Source organism: Solea senegalensis, linkage group LG14 (assembly GCF_019176455.1).
Source record: "Solea senegalensis isolate Sse05_10M linkage group LG14, IFAPA_SoseM_1, whole genome shotgun sequence".
Lineage (NCBI taxonomy): Eukaryota > Metazoa > Chordata > Actinopteri > Pleuronectiformes > Soleidae > Solea > Solea senegalensis.
This window is the reverse complement of record NC_058034.1, coordinates 8,385,016-8,407,785: the sequence shown is the minus strand read 5'-3', so window position 1 is coordinate 8,407,785 and position 22,770 is coordinate 8,385,016. Positions and strand designations below refer to the sequence as shown.

The 22,770-nt window shown below is 39.0% G+C and overlaps 2 protein-coding genes across 5 annotated transcripts; both read left to right on the top strand.

The window, feature by feature from the left end:
* The first annotated feature begins 602 nt into the window (after nucleotides 1–602).
* Nucleotides 603–12,802, top strand: atcaya (ATCAY kinesin light chain interacting caytaxin a). 2 transcript variants are annotated; one of them, XM_044043857.1, is made up of 13 exons: nucleotides 603–1,209; nucleotides 2,309–2,408; nucleotides 5,951–6,009; nucleotides 6,106–6,366; nucleotides 6,605–6,778; nucleotides 6,919–7,021; nucleotides 7,683–7,814; nucleotides 7,906–7,992; nucleotides 8,167–8,265; nucleotides 8,419–8,454; nucleotides 8,550–8,621; nucleotides 8,715–8,769; nucleotides 10,624–12,802. In XM_044043857.1, the coding sequence occupies exons 2-12, from the start codon at nucleotides 2,332–2,334 to the stop codon at nucleotides 8,746–8,748; spliced, it is 1,134 nt and encodes a 377-aa protein (XP_043899792.1). In that variant the 5' UTR covers nucleotides 603–1,209; nucleotides 2,309–2,331; the 3' UTR covers nucleotides 8,749–8,769; nucleotides 10,624–12,802. The 2 variants fall into 2 exon arrangements, with proteins under 2 accessions (XP_043899792.1, XP_043899793.1); XM_044043858.1 differs by lacking the exons at nucleotides 603–1,209; nucleotides 2,309–2,408 and adding an exon at nucleotides 3,588–3,872.
* A 2,876-nt stretch (nucleotides 12,803–15,678) lies between these two features.
* LOC122780699 (muscle-specific beta 1 integrin binding protein) lies at nucleotides 15,679–19,954 on the top strand. 3 transcript variants are annotated; one of them, XM_044043860.1, is made up of 8 exons: nucleotides 15,679–15,869; nucleotides 16,969–17,059; nucleotides 17,440–17,488; nucleotides 17,782–17,956; nucleotides 18,941–19,012; nucleotides 19,114–19,220; nucleotides 19,483–19,568; nucleotides 19,666–19,954. In XM_044043860.1, exons 1-7 carry the CDS (start codon nucleotides 15,844–15,846, stop codon nucleotides 19,566–19,568), a joined length of 606 nt encoding a protein of 201 aa, XP_043899795.1. In that variant the 5' UTR covers nucleotides 15,679–15,843; the 3' UTR covers nucleotides 19,666–19,954. The 3 variants fall into 3 exon arrangements, with proteins under 3 accessions (XP_043899795.1, XP_043899797.1, XP_043899796.1); XM_044043861.1 differs by lacking the exon at nucleotides 15,679–15,869 and having other exon boundaries at nucleotides 17,040–17,059; nucleotides 17,355–17,488; XM_044043862.1 differs by lacking the exons at nucleotides 15,679–15,869; nucleotides 17,440–17,488 and having other exon boundaries at nucleotides 16,998–17,059.
* The last annotated feature ends 2,816 nt before the right edge of the window (nucleotides 19,955–22,770 follow it).

Below are 22,770 nucleotides of genomic sequence, written 5' to 3'. Positions count from 1 at the left end.
TTAATTTATTAACGGTATTTTTAACACATCTTTTTTTGGCAATGCTTGTATAAGTATACAATGGCTTTAAAATAAACAGCCTTTCATCATGTAAGGCGAACGCCTTGCTTCACAGAGGCTGCCATCTTGTGCTGTCATATTACTACAGTGGCCCTTATGGACAAACTGGCCAAAGGCAGCACTTTGTATTTTGTAGTACGGGAGCAATACTCAAAATAATAAGAAGGACATCCTTTCTGGTATGTAAAGGCCACTTAAGCTACCTGATGGTGTGGGCAAGTTAATGCTTGTATTTAATGATTTATGTTTATTTCATACTCCCATCACAAAAACGTGTAGTCTTTTATGACATATAATGGTATTAAACAATGGTAAACATGCAGCAGGCTACTAATTCTTGATGATGCCCATGGCAGAAACATGCAGAGTAAATCATCATGATATGGAGCAAAACTGTGAGCGAGCACAATTAATGTCTGTGCTGAGAGTTGGGGTATGGAGGGTATAAAATAAACTGGGGTGAGGAGACAGTAAGGGAGGGGAGGGGCCGTGAGATGCTGTTGCCAGGGAACTGCAGCCGTGTAGAGGACCAGTAACAGCTAATGGAGTGAAAGGACAGAGACTGGTGTTTGAATTTTCCCCCAAGTTGCTGTAGGGATTTCCTTTTAAGCCGCCTTCATGAAGGGTTCTGGATGCAGACAAGAATCAAAGATGGTATTTAACTAAATGTTGAGGTGGGGAAGTAGGACACTCCAATCACGAGCAAAGCGAAGAAGAGATCGTGATGCACGAGCACATGCAGTCACATTTAAGGATTTTTGTGTTTTGGATGTAGGAGCAGAGACGCAGGCTGTCTTCTCACGCTTCACAGCCAGTCTTTCTTCAACAAAGGTGGACAGAGGCAGAGGGCAGGAGGAGGGGGGGTCCAGCACAGAGGTGCCCCCTGTCTTCAGACACCTGCAGCTGGCTACTGCTGACATTGAGGACAGTGTTCGACTGTGGCTGTGCATGAGTGTGTGTGCATGTGAATGAGTCAAAAGGACAGAGAAAGAGTGAGGAGAGGTTTCAGTGCTATGCCCATGCCTCTGTGTTAGTGTCAGGAATCAGAACAGTCTTCATACCAACCGTTGCATCTGTGAGCGAGGAGGAGGGAGGACACACTGTCACAGAGCAGCGAGACGTTTGTAGGGGAAGACTCACACTGCTCATGTGAGTATAATCTCTGCCTTTACGTTAGTTCTTGCATTCCTTATCTGCTTGCATGGCACTCAATGCTGAAATGCTTTTGTTTTTCTATTGACTGTTCCATTTGGGGGAAAGGTGTGTGACTACTTCCTTTGATTGTGGTAACGTGCTGCACATTTGAAATGTGAACATAATATAAGACGGAAGATGAGTGGTTTGTGGAAAGAACCATGGCATCAACTGGCTCTTTAAATGATGGAGGTTATACACACTCATTTACATACACTACTATTTCCGAGTGTTTCTGTGGAAATGCTGTTAGACAATTCTACCCTCCAGGTCACATACACATCCTCCACTACCACCATCACCACCACACGTCTTCCAGTAATTAATTATTACACGCATGATTTTTCTCGCTGCCATCTTCTATATGCATCGCTGATAAGCTTGTCATAATCGTTCTCTGGTTGTCACATTACAGCATTTTGTGGCTATGAAGCCCATGTGTTTTGTTTCTAAGTATAACCTCCATCATAAAGTAGGAATCCCCCGTCTCTTAGCAGAACCTGAGGATTTCACACATCATTAGATGATAAGAGGACAAGAGTGAAACTCAGAAACACTATTGTTTATGCAAATCTGTGTGTAGCTCCTGTTGTGTACAAAAACAAAACAGAAACACTCATTATTATGTGAGTTCTCGAGCATAAATGAATGGGTATTAGGTCTGGGCTGAGCTATTTGAACTATTTGTTCCATAAAACCACTGTGTGAGTAGAGATCAAAAAGGCAGCAGCCACATCAGTGGGAGGATTAAGGAGCAGTGAGGGAGGAGGTTTTGAAAGTTGTCCGTGACACTTGTCTCCTGAATTCCACTAAGAATAAAATTTGTGTGTAATATTCGACTTTTAGGAGAGAACTCAGTCACATGCGTCTCACATGAGCTCCTGTGGGCAGGGGGATAAAAACCATGTGACCAGCAGTATCTGCCCTGAAAGTGTATTAAAAAACTTAAACAAATTCAAACATGTCTGTCTGTGGTGCAGGCACTGAGCTCACTGTCTAGTGTTGTTTTATCTGACATTTTCTAAATGGTCTTTATTCATGTTTTCACCTGCAGGCCCCTGGTCTCCTCTCTGAGGGATGGGCACCACAGAGGCGACTCTACGAATGGAGAACATGGAAGTGAAAGATGAGTGGCAGGATGAAGACTTCCCCAGGTGGGTTCCTTTGCATTTCTATTGGTCATCATCAATCCAGCCAGATATCCATTTTAAATGTGGGCAGGAGGTTAAACGTTGAAACTTAAACTGAGAAAAGAAGCTGTTCTTAAATAATCTCTTTGAGCTGTCTTGTGCTTCTTCTTCTTCTTTGTCTTTGGTGTTTTACGGCAGTTGGCATTACTGCCTCTTTCTCTTATCTCCTTAGTTTGTGTGGCTTTTAATGAGGGTAGGCAACTAATCATTTATTATTAAATGTGTAATTAATTCATTACTGATTAATGTTTTGTTTTACATATACTGTTTTTGTCAAGGTGTATTCTTGAAATATATTAATTTAAGAAGGTGCCACACAGTGGTGTAGTGGCTAGCACTATTGCCTCATAATAAGACAAATCCCAGTTTGGCCAACGGCTTTTCTGTATGGAGTTTGCATGTACTCTCTGTGTGTGTGTGTGTGTGTGTGTGTGTGTGTGTGTGTGTGTGTGTGTGTGTGTGTGTGTGTGTGTGTGTGTGTGGTCCAAAAACATGCAGAGGTTAATTGGGCACACTTTGTGCCCTCTGTGTGTTAAATCAATAAATCAATCAATGATTCATTCAGACTTTATTCATATACTGTTCATACAGTGTAATGCATCTCATATTGCTTGTGGCAGATCTCAACAATAAGTGATGAGAAAACACCAGAGACTAAGAATACTGTTATACCTGACCAAGAGACAGCAGGAATAGTAGAAGAGAAAATAAAAGTAAAACTGTAATTTAAAATGAAGATAATAATAGGATATACTCACAGCTGTAATCTCAGTGTGAAAAGATATGTATATGTCATGTTTGAGCAGTGACCTTCAGCGTCATGTTCACAGTGAGAGGCTCTCAAATAAGACGCCTGATCGATGATCTGCCACCAAACAGAGGGAAAGGCGGATGAAGGAAAGACAAGTGATTCCTAGTAAACAGTAAAGATGTAGAGACAGAGATGACAGTGTGTCGTTGATTGGATGTTAACAGGTTTAAATTGAATAGCTTGACAGGCAGAAAAAGAACAGAGGGGAGGTGTGAAGACAGTTTCTGCTGAGCTCCATCCTCCTCCCCCCTCCCTCCCTCCCTCCTCCCTCCTCCCTTCCTCCTCCATGTGATGAGAATCAGGAAGCCAGGGAGCAGGTGCGCCGCCTGTCTCCAAATGGTCTCAGTCCACGTCATGTGACGCAACAGCAGTCACAGATCAACAAAACAGCATTGCCAGGAAAATGGTGGGAGGTTTTGGTAGACGACGGAGGAATAGACAGCAGCATATGGATTATTAAGGAAGCGTCAGAGGGATGCTCTGCTCTAGCTTGTCTCCTATCAGCTGAGGAGACGGTGGATGATTAAGCAAACCAAACACAAAGATTTGTAAGATAAAAAAAAAAGCTTATTTGAATCGACTTTGACCAAAGCAGCCCCCTGTACTCTCTCCAGAAGGTAAGCGTCACTGCTTCATCCTGCTATTGATGTTGCAGAAAGACAATGCAGCTGCAAAAAAGGGGAAACCAAAGGGATTATCATGCTTTTGTTAAAAAGAGAGAAATCCTCATCAGTCTGTTGTGTCTGTAGAAAGCACTTCATTTGTGACAAAGGAAGCGTTGGACTATTAATCGCCGCAGGCTCCTCGGGGAATAGATTCAGACTGTTCACCAGTGCCTGTGTCTCTGGTCCAAAGCCAGTGTTTTTGGATCAGGAGGAGGCCACACTGTCACGCACTGTCCTCCTGCAGATGGGTGGGTGAAGCGGTTGGCTTTCACAGGAATGTAGCTAAAAACCCACCTCTGCTGAAAAACACTGCGCTGTCACTCTCTGCAGCTCCTTTTGTCCATTTAGCTGTGCATCACTGTTTACACTTGCTTGGTCTCATGTGGTGGTGTTGCTGATGGGGCACATGTGTGAGTGCGTCAGCCGTGTAATGTGCACGCATTCATCACTTATAAACAAACACACACACATAAGTGAATTCACTCCTCCTTCTGTGCAGGTTGTCAACAACAGAGCTGCTCAACTTAACTATATTCAAAGCTTAACTGATGACAGAAATTTGTGTCTCTTATTTCTTGTCCCCCCCCCACCCAGTCTCTGCTCTGCTTCACACCCCTGTCTGCCTGGCAGCTCTATAATCTTCATCTCTCCCCAGTGAGACATTAATTACCACCTCTATACTCCTCAGCTTGTGCTGTTCACTGCTTTGCCAGATCAGTGTCAACAATCGGTGCTCATGATCAAATGGTAGCCATCCTAATCACAGTGTTTCTGTTTGTTATGGGGCCACATAAAGACCGTGTTTGAAGAAGAGCGTTCAGAGCTCAGAGAGTACAAAACTCTACCAAGGCTGCTCATTGTACAGTGTCAACACACTCGAATTCTGATCTCTATGTGCACTAAAAATCAAACAATGTCTGCCTATGGCCATGAATTGCTTACTACCCTCAGAAAATGTCATCAAAATCTGCTCACAAACAGATGGACGGACATAACCAAAAACATAACCTCCTTGGGCGAGGTAATGGATTGAGTCAACCACATTTGAGGTTGCTTTTATTTGAAGAGCCAGAAAGTAGGTCAAGAGGCAGGTGCATGTTTGAATTGCTTTCCTGAACCCTGACTCTGACTTGATATATAGACCATCCAAGCATCCAGTGGAAAAAAACTGCACATACGGTCACCTTTTTACTGTAAATATTGTATATTGTTATTATATATTGTATTTTTTATGATTCATTTTTTTGTCTTATTTATCCTGTATTTTACCTACATTTTGTTTTTGTTTTCATTTCTATTCATATTATTATAATATCTTATCTTATCTTATCCGCAATACTCAATGCTTACATGTGAATGTCTGTGAAGGCTCTCTCCAAATATCCAAATATCCATCCTGGTCATTGTGTCTTCAGGTATCTTCAATCTTTTTCAGTTGAAACTATACTTCAAATAAACACAAGCAAGTCCGGTTGCCCGTATCCAGTCCTGTATGAAATACCTAAAACGTATCCAGAAAATGACTTTGGTAGAAGTTGAAGTCACTTTTTACAATAATACTTGAGTAGAAGTAAAGTATCTGATATTTACTGTACTTAAGTATCAAAAGTAATCTTCTGTAGTAAACTTCTGAAGTAAAGGTAAAAATGTTAAAGAAAGAGACGAGTAACTCATTGGTAGGGAGAGTTGTCTTTCAACTGGAAGGTTGTGGGTTAAATTCCTGGCTTTACTAGTCTATATGTGTCCTTGAGCAAGACACTGAACCCCATGTTGAAGCATGTGAATGGCTGAATGGCAAAACTAAAGCATAAAGCGGCTCATCAAGACTCAGAAATCACAATATAAATACAGAGACCATTACAATGATATTAATAAGTAACAATGATAGGGGAAATGAAGTGGAATAAAAGTAAATACCAAAATAAAATACAGATAAGTGAATTTTCTACCTACGTACAGTAACAAAGTATTTATAACAAAGTATTTATACTTTCAACTTCAAGGACTTACCTGTGTATGTGTCTCTCCAGACCTTTGCCAGAGTACGAAGACATGGATGCCTCCTGTGGTCTCACAGACGACAGAGGCTGTAAGTATAACATCTTGATGATCACTGATGAGCCCAAAGTCCTGTTTCGTTAGTCGAGTCACAGTCTCACCTCCTCTCCTGGTCTTGCTGCTGTAGCCCCCCCTAACTCCCTGAATGTGAACCCACCTGGAGGAGGAGGAGGAGGAGGGTCTTCGTCCAGCCGTAAACGTCGTACGTTGCTGGCCCCAGACATGAACCTCTCCCTGGATCACAGCGAGGGATCTCTGCTGTCAGACTCTGCTGACGACTTCCTGGACACACCAGACGACCTGGACATTAATGTTGACGACATTGACACTCCGGATGAGACAGACTCACTGGAGTTCATCACCAATGGCAACGAACTAGAGTGGGAAGGTTAGGAGAACTACACATCTGTTTTATCCCCTGTGATCAAAATATTAAATACAACAAAGTTTTACTGCATTTAGCAGTTTTTAAGAACAAAAATCGGCCAGTGGCTAGAAAAATTATTTACAAATACAGGCAAAAAAAATCCTGGTCAATTAATAACTTGACCGAAATGTACTATGTCTTAAGTTAATTGTTTAATGTTTAAGAGGAGATCTGTCTTTGTGTCTTTGTGTCTGTACAGATGACACACCAGTGGCCTCAGCCAAAGCAGGTCCATGTGACGGCTCAGTAGAAGTGGATGAAGATGGGAACCCCCACAACGGACGCCTCTGGAGAACAGTGATCATTGGAGAGCAGGAGCATCGTATTGACATGCAGGTCATCAGACCTTATATGCGGGTCATCACACATGGAGGTCAGTGAAGGGGCAGACATTTATTTGATACCTCAAGGAAGACTCAGAACAGTATTCAGTGGAGTGAAACATTCATCACTGTCAGACCTGAGTCTGCTAAAATAGTCATGTGTCATTTGTCCGTTCTCTGTTATATACAGGTTATTATGGAGAAGGTCTCAATGCCATCATTGTGTTCTCTGCCTGTTACCTGCCTGACAGCAGCTGTCCAGACTATCACTACATGATGGAAAACCTCTTTCTGTGAGTTTTGCTTTTCAAATGCAAAGTTTGAACATGAAGCGATGACTAAAAGTAAATAGTAAATACAGTATAGGCTGACAGAGGATCACCTCTCCCTCAGGTATTTAATAATGAAGGATTGTATTCAAATGAATTCAAACACAATTGCTATTGCAAAAATGTATTATATGATGCATTGTGTGTTCTCACTGAAAATGGTGTTTTCTATGTTAGGGTGATAGTAATATAATGTAGTATGTTGATATGATGTGATGAACATGGCCTGTGCTGATGCTTTTACATATGACGTTCCTAATGCAAAATTAACTTTTTTAGAATTGTATTGAATTCAGTTCAATTCAAATGAAATTAAAGACAAGAATAACAAGTAGCACGTACACATATTAAAACAATTGCAACACATAAACACATCTACTTAACTAAAACAGAACTGTTTCGACTTTGGCCAAAACAAATACGACAGGTGTATCAATCTAGCCCGTCCCCTTCTTTACATTTTGTCTCTAAACTTTATGTTGAACAACATAAACATAAAGCAACATCTTTCTGGTTTGGTTAGCATAATCACATATTACTACAATTACAATTAACATACTTAAGTCTTTCACAATGATGTTGTACGCTTCTTGTGTAAAAACATACCTGTCCTCTTCTTCTCCAGGTATGTGGTGAGCAGTCTGGAGATGCTTGTGGCTGAAGATTACCTGATCATCTACATGAACGGAGCAACTCCTCGCAGTAAGATGCCTGGGATCAGCTGGCTTAAGAAATGTTACCAGATGATTGACAGAAGGTGATGAAAATTGTGTTTTTTTTTACTTTGAATACTTCTGAAGCAACTCTCTGCTGAATGAATTCACTTGCTGCTTGTGTTGTGATGGCAGACTGAGGAAGAACCTGAAGTCTTTGGTCATCGCTCATCCCACATGGTTCATACGCACTGTCCTGGCTATATCCAGGCCTTTCATCAGGTGATACACACAAACACTAACTCAATAATACGTAAATAGACTGTTATTGACTGAAAAGTATCCCATAATGTCACAAAAGAAATGTTTCTTTCCCTCCAAAGCCTCTGTAGCCATGATGTCAGAACCATGAAGCAAACTTTACTTGTGCTGTCATTCTCTCATAATTCTCCACAGTGTGAAGTTCATGAATAAGATCCAGTATGTCCACAGTCTGGATGAACTGGCAGAAATTGTCCCCATGGAGCATGTTCATGTCCCAGAGTGTGTGGTGCAGTAAGTACCTCTTACCACTAGATGGAGAAAATGAGCTGCAGTCAGCAGTTAACGCTGCTGTGATTAAAATTGTGACGGTTCATGTAAATCTACTAGAGGACAAATTAACTTTCTTCTTATTTAAATAATTATTACACTGTCTCTTGTTTTCAGATTTGACGAGGAGAGGATTAAAGTCAGGAGGGAAAGGTAACTGAACAGTGGTTTTAACACACACTGATTCTACACCGTTTATCTACACAAGCGTTTTAAATTTCTCCACCAAACAATAACTGTGTTTGCAGGATGGAGCAGGAGCAGAGACAGCAGGAGCATCAGCAGTCAGTCCCACAGGAGACAATGAAAAAGTCTGCAAGGTGATGGTCCTCACTGATGTTCAGATTTGTCATTGTCATGTATGTATCAGGCCTTTCATAAGATCTCTGTTGCTTTTGTTTTCTTGTTTCCAGGCCAAAGTCAGTGCTTGTGGATCAAGGCTTATGAGAAGAGGACAGAACTTTGCAGGTGAGGTGAAGGTTTTCTGCTTTTGTTTGCAACAAGGTGGCGCTGTGGTTTGACATTGACCAACTTCACGTGGCATTTGTTTTCCCCCCTCCTAAATGGTTTCCACACTGCAGTGTATTCTTTTCATATTTATTCATTTTCGTATTTTAGTACAGGAATGTGTATTAACTGCAATGCAGTATTCTAACTACATACAGTATCAAATGATACCTCAGATGTTCTCTCTCATATGCCACTACAGACATTCAAGTTCAGCATATGCACAGGAAACACATGAAATGTGTGAATATACCTTGACTATAATGTGCATCTATTGCACATGATTACAAAAACATCTTCCTTCATTGAAACTAGAGTATGTCCTAAATATTTGACCTTATTACATCTAAGTTATGCATCATTTCCCCCACAAAGTCAGTTTAGCTGCACTAGAGTTTAGTTTAGTTATAGCCTAAGGATCTTTATATTTCCCCATAATTAAATGTTGCTTACAACCTTTAACAACACAATTGGGTACATAGTTGATTCATCTCAAGGTATACAATTTCTCTTAATACATTCAGACGTAGTACATAATCTTCAAAAGCAAACATATAACTTCTCTTGCCATTTCAAAAAGACTTGTGTCAAGTTAACACAAAACACTAACCAATAATACATAGGACAAAACTCATGTCACACTCCTATCTGTTGCAAAACAAAACAACACCTTTGACTATCGACAAATGTCCTTACAGAAGCTGATGTCTCTAGATTGTTTCCTATCGGGTCTAAAATGAAGGTCAAACGATGTGAATAACACTTTCATAGACTAAACAACAACCACAAATGAGTCACAATAGGTTTTATTGTCTGAGATGGCTGAAACCAGCTGGCCTGAGGATGTACATACAAGGTCATGGCAATGAAATGCCAATGATAATAGTTGTCGGTTGTTTTAAAAGCAATGATTCATGACCATGCAGTCTGTAAGACAGAATGAATAAACGATGCTTTCACATTTCTTTAGCATTAAATGTAGTCATGACAAAAGTCCTTTTTTCAATGTTATCACCAATAGACTGACTCTTTTTTTGTGTCAGCTAAATATTGATTCCATAAAATCAATAACTGGATCGCAACATGTATTTTCACCCATCAGACCATCTTCTACTGTTTTATCTTCAACATGAGGTATCGTAAAAAAACCAGTAGAAAACCCACACACACGGGGAGAACGTGCAAACTCCATGCAGAAAGACCTTTGTTCTGACCAGGTTGCAAACCCAGGTCCAGGGCTACAGTGCTAACCACTACACCAACCGTGTGGCCCACGCACCATGTAACTGATTTCAAAACAGAAGAACTTCAGGCAGGGAGAAAGCTCTGTTAACATACTGTACATTCATTCACTCATTAGATACTAATGACACCTCGTAAAGTCTCAGCTGTGGCACCTGGTGTGTGTTCAGAGATGGTTTTCTGCATTCACTGCTTGTGGTTTTTGAGTAACTGTTCTCTCACTGGATATGTTCCCCTTTCACAGACATCTGCTCTGTAAATCCCAGTAAATCAGCAGTTTATGAAATACTCAGACCAACAACCATGCCATGTTCAAAGTTACTTAGGCCTTCAGCAGGTTGTCTTCACCATGTTTACATGCACTAAGATGACCGATTACATATTTGTTATAATGAGCAGTTGAACAGGTGTACCTCATAAAGCGGTCCGTGGTTATACATCATTTTAGAAGTTTTAATTTGGCTTGTGGTCGCTATTTTAATGTTTTTATTTAACTTTATCCACTAGAGCAACATATTTTTAATAGTGCCATTTTCTTTTAACGTCAACAATATTTTCCTTCTCTTGGTGCAGGGTCTGACAGAAGTCTGGAGCATGACATCTCTGATATATATACCTGTAAAAAGCAGATGGCCATCACGTCTACATGTACTCCCTCGTTTAATCAATATACCAACTGAAGATCACCGCTATCGGTGAATGATCCATCTCTCTCCATTCGCTCTGTCTGGACCCTTTGTCGTTCGTTCTTCCAGAGAGCTTCTGACATCACAATTTGAAGATTGTTAAGAGGAGATGCTGCTGCATTGAACTGTTTCTTAGTGGAAACTGTTGCTGAGTAAATTCTTTTCATTACCTTGCTGTGTGTGCGGCACTGTGACCTTTTGACCAGACGTCATAACATGATCCACATCATCATGAGGAGGCGGAGGCTCTGTAAGGACACAACATGGACATAAATGATCACTGTAGTCTACTAAAATTAAAAGGATGACACATTTTTTGCCACATCGTTTTGTTTAATAATTCTACAGCTTGTCATTAGTGCAAACATAGATGTAAGTCCAAATTTTTTAACAACATTTATGACCTGACAATAGGGATGTGTGATAGAAGCTGATACTGAAGCCTGTGCAGGTGGGAGGTCACCAGACAACAGTGGTCACATGATGGTGGTGTTTGGTACATGTCATTTACATGTTTGTCATTCGAATATATATATACAGTAATGATGGTTGTCAAACAGATCAGATGCCTTCCTCTTTATTATTGTGTTTTATTTGCCGTGACTCATTTTCAAATGCTGTATTTTGCTGTATGAACATTCATCAACATATGAACTATTCTGTCATGTTTCCAACAAAAAGAAACTGAGACATGAACATCTAAAAGAATCCTATAATGTGACACTGAGAAGCAATTACTCTTGTGTGTCATGAATATGTGTCCACACAAACAGATGTCATACATCACAATGATGTTCTTTTAGAATGTGACAGTTAAGCATCACATTAAGAATACTTTCTATGCGTGGAAATTAGAGATACAAACCTAAAATATAATGAATAATGTGTGACGTCCGTGTGACCACAAAGTAACAAATGTTGCCCATTTGATTTTCAAATTCTAAAATGTAGTGCATATTTTAAAGAGAAAGTGTTTCTTGTTATATAGTTTGATCATTAAGGCGCAGCTGAGCTGTATTATACATTTAATTTTGCCATCTTTTTTATTATTTTTTGCAGAAATGTGTTCTTACCACTAACCATATCAGCTCCAACAGAAAGGGCCCATACTAAGAGATTCTGATAGGAGTGCAGACAGACTATGTCAATGCAGCCGACGCTGAGTCTCATTTGCCATTTAAATTTTTGTTTGCATGCATAGTGTACATGGGGCGGACCGTCCTTTATTTTTGTCACTCGACTTATTGTAGCAGCAGAGAAATTTTATTTTTGTAAAGAACTGCACACTGTGTTGCCTGTTAGCTGTTTTTTTCTTGCACTGTTGTCCCATAATGTCGGATTTACAGACTATGTGGTAGATTTACGTTTAGGAGGTGATGAGTTATTTTTGTTGTAGAGAAGAATGACTGTCGTGTAGTTTATAGCTGTTAGGACAGCATGCACATGCGTATATGCATCTTTTACATGTCATTACATGTACATCTTTCCTATAGAACAAATGAAACTCCGTCTTTTTTCTGCAGTAGTGATGTTTCTCTTGTTTTGTTGCCTTTTCATTGTGGGAAAAATACTTTGACACCATTAAACAGAGCGACAGTTGCATCAGAAATGTTGTACCACAGCAGACACTGCTTATCATAGCGAGGGCTGTTCTGTCGTTGGTTTTTTGTTTTTGTTGTTGTTGTTTTGGCTGAACTGAGTGCCTATTTTTGAACCAAATGTTTAAAAGAAATCCATGAAGGAAGTGAATGAATTTAAAATGTAGCCTTTGTGTTTTTAGTGTTAGGATTTCATGGTTTAGTCTATCAAGTTATAGCCATTGTCAGTGACAAGGTTTGCATATAACTGAGGTTAACTTTCCAAAATTAAAATATGAATTCTCACTATTAAAGCACAATATGTCGATTGCTACTAATTGTCTGCCTAGCATTTCTCTGCTGTAAACATTTGCTCAGATTCAAGGGGATTCAAGATTATCAATAATTAGTGTTTCTGATGTTTATTCTGTTACCATGATTGATTCTTCCATGTAAATAAAGCCGAATAAACCATTCCTTCTGAATTCAGTTATGGAATCCGTTTTCATATTTCTAGTCTAAGTCTAATCTAAGATTTACAATCATCATTTATTTGGATATATAATATAATCAAAGTAGCCAAGTTTGCAGTAACAAATCTACACATACAAATACGCCATTTTAAAATCATATTCTTTGACTCAAGAAAAATGTGCTTAAAATCACACCTTTTATCTGCTGTTGATTTATGGTTCTTTCAGAACAGACAAGGACGTAAGGAAGTTACAGCCTTTTAATTATATATTACTCAGATAATAAAGTTAAACGACATGCAGGTGTACTGCACGCCTTACACACAGACTTTCTTTCTTTTCATAGCTCATAAATCTAAAACTAAAGCAGTAAACATTTTCCTAAGTCCTTTTACTCCAGCCGTGAACCTGCAACCATGTCATTTTTATTGAAAACAATGGCCTGAATATTTCCTTGAATTTTTTTTCCCCCATCCAAAACGAAAGGAACGGCTCTTTATTGTCATTATAAAGTTGCACAATGAAATTTCAAAGTCACATGGAGGGTTGATCAGACCCGCTGCGACCGATGAACCTAACCTGACCCCATGTGTTTTGAGGAAAGCCAAAAAGACAGAGACATGAGCAGGAATCAAACCCAGACACCTTCTTGCCATGGGGCATTAGTGCTAACCACTAATCCACCATACTGAAGTGCTGCTTTGGTGGATTTGCATGTGTGGAAAGGACCAAGGGCCATCTAATGGTGAGACTTCAAAGTGTTACAAACAGAGGAGTCCTCTGCTCACTCCTCCATTCCTCCTGCCTTCACAGACTAAAAAAGGATGTCAACACATTCACAACTCCCTCCTCTCTTCACCATCACCACCCTCACCTCCTTGACCTGGTTTTTGTGGGAGGATTAAAACACAAAACATACTTCTGTCTGCAGCCTCCATACATATTCATGTATAAAATAAGCTAAAGGGATTGTACACATATACAAACATACCTATGGGTAGTATAATCAATTTCTGCCAATCAATCCCACTAAATATGACACACTGAGCATGTAATTACTGATTTTACATAGAATCTTCAATATCGTCACTAAACTAATAAGGGCATGATCAGTTCCTACAACAAAACAAAGTGAACGAATGACATGCAGTCATCTGTTCATGTTATCAATTTCCACAAAAATCCACATCTAAATGCATTGCATATGAAAAGTTTCTGCATCTTTTATAATCTTTTATAAAGGAAAGTGTGTATGTGCTTGAGGACAGGCTTCTGTTACTGTATGGCTGCATTTTTACACAATGCCAAAAATGCCCAAAGCTTAAGAGCTGTGACGGTGTTTAACGTCAGGATGCACAAAGCAACTGCCACTCAAAATGTCTCCGTCCTTTTTTGGAATAACACAGTCTTGTGACTTCAACCAATATAAGATTGTCAGCCGTCAGCCCTCTCACACTTCTCTCTTACAAACTAATGCTGACAGAGAGACCCAAACTATTGACCTCTGACGTCTGTGATGGGATTCACATTGCACAGTCACACACACACAAATAGAACATCCATGCCACGCACACACACACACACACATCTACCTCTGTGGCATGAGAAACATACATTTACATAAAGCAAGTGTAAAAGTTTGTGTAGAGACACAAATGTACATTTTTTAAAAGTATAAATATATATGTATATACAGAGCACAATAAAAGAATATACATAAAAAGTAAACAATGCTGCTGTTTTAAAGAGAAAATATGAATAAGGTGACAATTGTATACTCTGTTTACTTTACAGATACATATATATGACCGTGTGGGACTATTGTACAGGATAGTTGCATTTTAACTGTACAACACACCTAGTGTGTGCACATAAAATTAGATATAACTGCACTGAGAAAGAAAAGTCTCTCTGTCTCTCTTCAACTCTATCTCCCTCTATCAACCTTTCACCGACTAAAGTCATGGTTTAGGGGGTTAATAATAATGATGATAATAATGATGATAATAATAACAATAACAATCATATTGTTATTTTTATTATTATTATTATTATTATTAATAATAATAATAATAATAACAATAATCATAGGAAGAAGAAATACAGCATATCAATCGTCTATATTGAAAAATAAAACAACACAGGTAGGTAGGTCATCATAGCAGTGTTATCGTAAATAAATAAATGCAGGATTTGATAAATTGATATATAACTGACTTTGGTCACCTAAGGCAAAGACAGATTAGTCCCACAAATAAATATGAATATAACAAATACTAAAGTTGTAAACTTAATCTAATCCTCTCTTGGATCAACAACACAATTGTAGATTTAACAGTAACATAAAGGTCCAAAAACCTTTTTACACCAACCCTAGCACAGCTTCTAACTAACGGACACACCCACCAACACAAATTGCTGGATATTTTCCAGTACATATCTACCTATCCCATAATCGATAGCTGTCAATGGTATCAAGAGTCCTTTATCTAAATAACATCAGGTGCAGCCACGTTCCTTTCCATTTACTCAAAGGCTTAAGTCCAACGGTTAACTACTTAACTGTTCACATATTACACTGTAACAAGTAATCCTGCATTAATCATTTTAACTCACTATGAACTAAATTAACTCAGTAGTGGCTCATACAAATATTAATATTACCATTATAAGAGAAGTTATAATGGTCATGTGTCTCCGGATCGCCATCGGTGGTAGTTTTCCACAGCACCTGGATCATCATCATCGTCAGCTGCACAGCATTTTCGGCCAGAGCTCTTCGCGGCCTCGGATTGGTTCCCGCGAGGGGGTACGTACGAGTGGAAAAATAGCGCGAGGACGTCCCGTGCCCGCGTGCCTGCTGACGTCATAAGACGCAGCGTGAGTATAAGTGACTGAGGCACTGACATGAGCGACACACACAGTGATAAGAGACGCTAGGCTCAACCTTAACTTCTACATTTCTGTGAAGAGCTTAATCTGTGGGATTTTTAACCTGCACTTTTAGTCAAGACTTCACTTCAAAGTTACTTGGCGCTCGACAGAAGAGACGAAAATATGAGATACATTATAGGAATTGGCGGGTAAGTGTGTGTTTACTGTTTTTAATCAAACTAGATAAAACTTAAAGGGTTTCTCAGTGTTTGGAAACGTATGTTACTGTTAAAAATACGACAGTGTTACAGTTTATATGGGGCATATTACTTTATATCTGGTCTTTACACTCATTCGTAGTATGAGTGTAAAGTGTCATGTAGTCACGTTTGTTCCAAACTAGTAGCAGAATTTAAGTACTTAATAAAATAAAAAATGCGTGGGTTTTGTTAATAGTTACTACTGTGCACGTGCCTTATCTTCTGCCCGCCACAACGTTAGACTGAGGCTGTTAAACCCAGTTAATAGTCACGTCCGCTGCGACTGTTGTCATAAATCGAGCGGGATATTTGAAAATTCACCGCGAGATTTAGCAAAAATGTGGAGGGAGAATTCACGTTAACGCTGTCTCCAACACCAGATACACTTAGTTATGTTCACATCAGCTTTTTATATATGAGCTTTTAATCAAGAGTGAATTAACACACGTTTGTTACGTTCACTTTAGAACGTATTGATGTATTCTCTAAGAACAGCAACGTGGTCTTTATTCAGCTTCAGCTTCTCTACTAAAATTCTGCTGTTTATTATCACAGTTGACCTTGTTTATCACTCAAAATGAGTCTACTTGGGAGTACATTTATCTCAAATTAATACCAAATGTAGCTCTTTTATTCTCATTTAACCGTCAGACTTGAATACAATGATTGTGTGTACTTTAATATTCTTTTGCGTTAATGTGGCACCACAAAGTTTAATTTTTACACCGTAAAAGTGAGTTTGGCCCTAATCCGAATTTGAACTGTGTATGTGATTTTATTTATTCTGTTTCATGTGTTGGATTTGTGTCACTTTCTTTGTTTTCTGCTCACAAGGAAGTTAAAATCACAACATGTTTCTTCACCTTTCACTGTGGGACAAAACTAACTTTTATCATGATATTTATAATCATCTACTAATATGAAACAATATACTGTGATAATGCTGATCTGCACACATAAACAAAGAATGCCTCATGTCTTGTGATGGGAATTATCAGAATATTTAATTAAATTAACTAATGGTGTCTCTCTCTTTTTTTGTTTTTAGGATCACTAATGGTGGGAAAACCACTGTGACAAATAAATTGATCAAGACGTTGCCCAACTGCTGTGTTGTGCACCAAGATGACTTTTTCAAGGTGAGTTTTAGTTGATATGTAGTAGGAGTTATTCTTGTCGCAGCTTCCCCACCCTGCCTTTCCTTTCCTTTTCTCTTCAGTGAATGTCATTGTTGCATGTAAGGAAAAGTAGTGAATGCTACCATTTCACACCCTTGTGCTGTTCTTTAGATATGGAAATAGGTTGTGCTTGCTAAAAAGTCTCTCCTGATATTATCTTTGCATGGCTTCATGCTTGACTCCTCCTTCTCCTGTCTCTAAATTCACTTTGAGTGCTTGCTTTTGTTTTGCTTCCTATTCCCTGTGTTTGTGTTAGGCCTTGCTCGGGCATATGAGTGGGATCTGCAAGTGTTCAGAGCTGTGAGGTTGCAGCAATGTTTTATTGCTCACTGTTATTTCAGAAACCCGATCAGATAGAAGTCGGGGAGGACGGCTTTAAGCAATGGGATGGTAAGACTTCACTGAAGACTACCAGTGACTCATCGTTGCGTTTCATTCACATTCATATCTTTTTTTTTTAGTTTTAAATTTTAATATATTTATAATGTGAAAAGATACCCCAGTCTCTTTGACTGCACACAGATTAGTCATTTAACATTCACAGAACACAACATGTAGCTGATAATAACCTCCAGTTTCTGGAGAAACAAACCCTTTACCAATATTTTACAGTCTTTGTTTGTCATTCTTCTCATTTTCTATCTTTTCTGCCATATCTCTGTTCTGTCAACCGTGCTCCACAGTGATCACATCTTTGGACATGGAGGCAATGACCAACACTGTGAAAGCCTGGATCGAGAACCCAGTGAAGTTTGCCCGTTCCCATGGTGTCGCTCTGTCTCCTGCCTCTGACGTGGCCACTACTGATGAGCAGACCCACATCCTGATCGTGGAGGGCTTCCTGCTCTACAACTACCAGTTAGTTCATTTAATTGAAGCCTTATCGTTGAACAAAGACAAGAAAGCTAGGGTTTTTATAGGTTTAAATTTAATATTTTTCATCTGTTCACTCAGAGGTCAAATAATTCTTCAATGCAAGCATGGTTTAATTGAGAGAGAGTTTAATGAGAGAAGTCTCTAATTATATCTTTGTCTGCTCCATTTTGCCAGAGGCGCCTTTTTTTGCTCAACATTACCAAATGCATTCATCCTCCAGCCATAATGTACATGTGAGCGTTTGTAGCAATGCTTTAAATTAAGATAATCCTTTATTTGTCCCATAAGGGGAAATGTGCAGTGTTACAGCAGCATACACTCACAGCAATGTAGAAAAGTAGAAATAAGATGGGGAAAATGATTAAATATTTGCAAGGTGACAAATGAAACAAGGTAAACAATAACAATATTTCCAAGTAAACAGTGCACCCAAAGAAGTCTGTTATAATTTGGCAGTATTGCACAGGGAATGAGGTAGTGTTGGTGTGATCTACTGGCAGGGAGGAATGAGCTTTTTTCATTTTAAAACTTAGTAGTACTTAATATCAATAGGATAATGAACTGAGTGTTTACAGTTTAAAAATCCAGGGTATACCAGCTGACTTTAGTATGGAGGAACTTAATTAACTTAACTAATTCCACTGAGGTGTCAAAGGTTATGCATATTAGATGTGTCATGTGTAATTTTTACTAGCTTGCCACTGTTGCATATTCATAGACTCGTCCATCTAGTGTTGAGCAGGTCTTGCTATTGCAGAGATAAGGTGTTGGACAGAAAGAGGCTCTCTGAGTTGTCCTCAAAGTGCCGTGCTGGGTGATTGATACTGTGTACTAGGGCTGAATGTCAGGCATGCTGCAGACATGTAGATAAGACGTGGGAACGGCTTCATAGCCTTACTTCTGTCTTGTTGAAGATGGTACTTGTCATCACCTGTGACACTGTTGTTGGTTTGTTTTTCCCTCAAGGCCCCTTCAAGATGTTTTTAACATGTGCTATTACATCTCAATTCCCTATGAGGAGTGCAAAAGAAGGAGAAGGTGAGTTAATTCATAAAGACTAATGTCACCACAAGTGTAATTATTAATATTAGTATCACTGTTTCCATTTTTGATTGTGTTTACATTTGTGTTATCTTTAGTACAAGACAATACACTGTCCCCGACCCTCCCGGCCTGTTCGATGGCCATGTGTGGCCCATGTACTTGAAGCACAGGAAAGAGATGGAGAGCAGTGGCTTAAATATCAGTATGTTATTTAACTTCTTTATCATATTGATGTTTTTATTTGGTACATATTGCACTTTCATAAGGGGTATTTTATTTTACTTTTTGTTTTATATATAGTCCTATTTTTTTGTAATGTCTTTCTTGTAACTGTATATATCTTATCTGTATTTGTGTGGGCTTTTTTTTTAAGTTTAAGTTTGTGTTTTTGTTAGTTTTTTGCTCATAATTTTGCACAATTTAGTGCAATCTCATTTAGTATGATTACTTCCTGTGTGTTGCAGAGTACCTGGATGGTTTGAAAACCAAAGAGGAAATGTACAACCAGGTGTACGAGGACATTCAGAACAACCTGCTTAACTGTTTATAGGTGAGAAGTCGTTCACAGTTGTCAATAGAATAAATAAACGTCATCTTGTTAAAGGGTTTAATTGCAGTCTGACATTGTTTTCTTCTGTTTCTTGCAGCAGGAGGACTCCTGTCCATTCCTGTACAGAATTTGTAAATAGTGCCAAGGATTCATTTTTTTATACTTTTTTTTTTGTATATACAACAGAACAATGTTAACTTATCATTGTCTTTTTTTGTCATCTTCAGATGATCAATTTTTGTGATTGGTGATTGTATTGATCTATGTGACTGTTGCTTTAAACCACTGATTTGTTGTGGACCATTTGTCTTTTGATAGAATCCCCCTTCAATCATACAAATAAACAATTTGTTGCTGTTTGTTGAAGCAGCGCATTAAACATTAAACATGAGTGTGTGTTTTTGTCACTTGCTGCAGACATTAAGGTGTTAGATTATGTTATGAAGGTTATAATGAGCTAGGCCACTGCTGAACTAGCAGTAGTTAATACAATTATTTCATGTAATTTTACAACAAGCAAAACATAATTTTGAGTGTATATAAGGAAATATCCATACAACAGTTCTGCCTTCAAATGACATTTCATACTGTGGGTACTGGAGCAATATATTCTCAACCTGGATGTCGCAACCTTTGATAAATTATATTAATTAATTAATTAATTATAATTAACAGCCATGAGCCAAAAATAATGTGTAAAGGATGACAGGCTTTTGTTAAAGGTGTAGAAAATGGGTCATTTTGAAGTTTTGATAAATGGTGTGTGTTGGCCACATTCAGGATTAGCACATTTTGCAAGTCAAATTTAGAAACTGACCCCTTGGAGATGTTCACCTGTAGCTGCCCAAACCTAAATAGCTGCCCATCAAGCAGATGCCTGAGTCGGTCTTAGACTAACCACAAGATTTGGGGTATACGTGAGACACGTGCTGATATCACTATGTTCCTACACAAAAATAGGTCACTATAACTTGTCACTTCCCCTTAGAGAATAACTTTCCATTACAGAACAGACTGAACCTCCGCTCGGCATACCACACGACCACTAAATAAAGATCAGATCAGGTAGATGTATACAGTATATTGTAAGGGTCGGTACTTTCCAGCCTGAGTGGATGAAATTGGAGTATTTACTCTTTAATTAAAGGGGTCTTTACATGCCGCAGTCAAGGATCAAGTGTGTCTGCATAGTTGGTGGCCTTGATCCTCTCGGATGTGACTGCCCGTATATGGTGTGGGTAATTTTGAGGACCCAGTTCAGCCATTTTAACATGTTTAAAATTAAAGAACACGTTATGAATACTTGATTGATTTAAGAAATAATGTTATCTTTGTTGCTCAACATTTGATTTCTTTCTTTTGTTGTGGCTATACCATGCTACTAGAACAGTGCTTTACAAAAAGAACCAAGACACATCAACAAAAAAAACAACTTTATTTTGCAGAAAACGCCATGATCAAAATTAGGGAAGAGCAATGACTGTAGCAGATCACAACCGTCACCAATTAATAGGAAGTGTACAGGCCTTTCCTTTGTACAGGCCACTCTTCTTCCAGAATCTTTCCACAGTTCAGTGACTGTAGTGGGTTTCTTGGCCACAACTTTTCTCGCCAAGGATTTTCTAGAGGTTTTTTTTTATTGAGTTTGGATCAGAACTCAGGGCTGGCCATTCCATTATTTCAATGTTGAGTGATGAATGCAGGGAAGGAACCACAAGTGGTCGAAGAAGGTTCTGATAAACATTTGCATTCACTTCAGATTTTACGCCATTTACAGTATCTGAATAAGAGGCCAAACTCATGCTACAATTCCAGCTGCAGTGTTGAAGTGATTGCTCATGGAGATTCTCCACATTTTCCTGTCCTCTCGACCAGCCTACTTGACTATACGACTGTGCAGTAACCATCACATGTAGGAAATTGTAGGTTGTCTGTCTGTCTATATATACAAACAACTCTTTTCTCTCTGCTGGCGACATGATAGTTCCTCACTGTTCCCGTGTTCTGTTGACACAGCAACACCCAGAGTTCCAGTGTGTCTCATCAGCTGCAGGTACTTGTAATGTGTCACGTGCGTGTCATGTGGAAATGGAGAGGCAAGGTGAAGGTTGTGACGGTCTAGCAGATGGGCGTCGACTAAACCGCACAGTGGACTGGACTCTGGTGCTAAAAATGACAGCTGTGTGTGTGTGATGATTGTGCAACCACACACACACGCAGATAACACCCCTAATAAAATGGATATAGTATTTTTTTTTTTACATTAGCTAGTGACTGTTTTAATGCATGCAGATAGGCCAGTGTGCAACTGTGGCTTTTTTTTCTTAAGGACTTTACAGCAACGTTAAGACATTTTCCAAAACAAACATCACGTCACTACTCACAGCTTTGGTGAAGTGTGTGACTTTGGCGCCTCCTTCAACAGCATTTATGTCTGAAGTCAGGTACACAAGAAGTTGTTGCCTACTTGGAAGAAGTCCCCTTCAGTGTTGCTTCATGTGAACTTTGCACATTTCACATTCACGTTCATGTTCAGTATCAGTTGGAGAGTAAGAGGGGCATAGGGGAAATATGTTTAAGAAAGAAATCATCAGTGACATGTCTCACATGTCATGTTATCTTTGATTACAGCTACTGCCTGATAGAGGATGCAGGTTATGGTTGTGAGTCGTCCAGGTCATAGTAATCTCAAGTGTTTTAAGGAATAGGCCGATCTCCAAACGTCCTTGAATCACTTGGCAACTGGACTTGTAGACTGTAGATTTACCGGAGCTGCAAGTCTTTGTTACACATTCATTGACTTTTTGGAGAACTGTGACATGGATGAATGTCAGTCTGTCATTTCTCTTACAAAAGGCTTCATTACCGGGCCTTTACAGCATCTATTTTAACAGATTTAGCAGGAAAGGCACATATTATGTTACTGATTATATTAACAGTGACTCTGTTAAGTGCATCTAAGTCAGGACAGTATAATACGTACTCTGAGGAAACTGAGGAAGCCAAATGGAACTTTGATTATTTACACATGTGATGTTCCTACTGTGACACATTCTGTGTAACTGGTCAGATATAAACACAGAGAGTTATAAACACTGGGTTAATCTGATAATTATGACCGACTGTGAAAGGTGAAGGTTTTAAATTATACTGTGTGTCACAGAGTTAGAAGACGAGAGAATGACAACCATGCAGTTTCAGC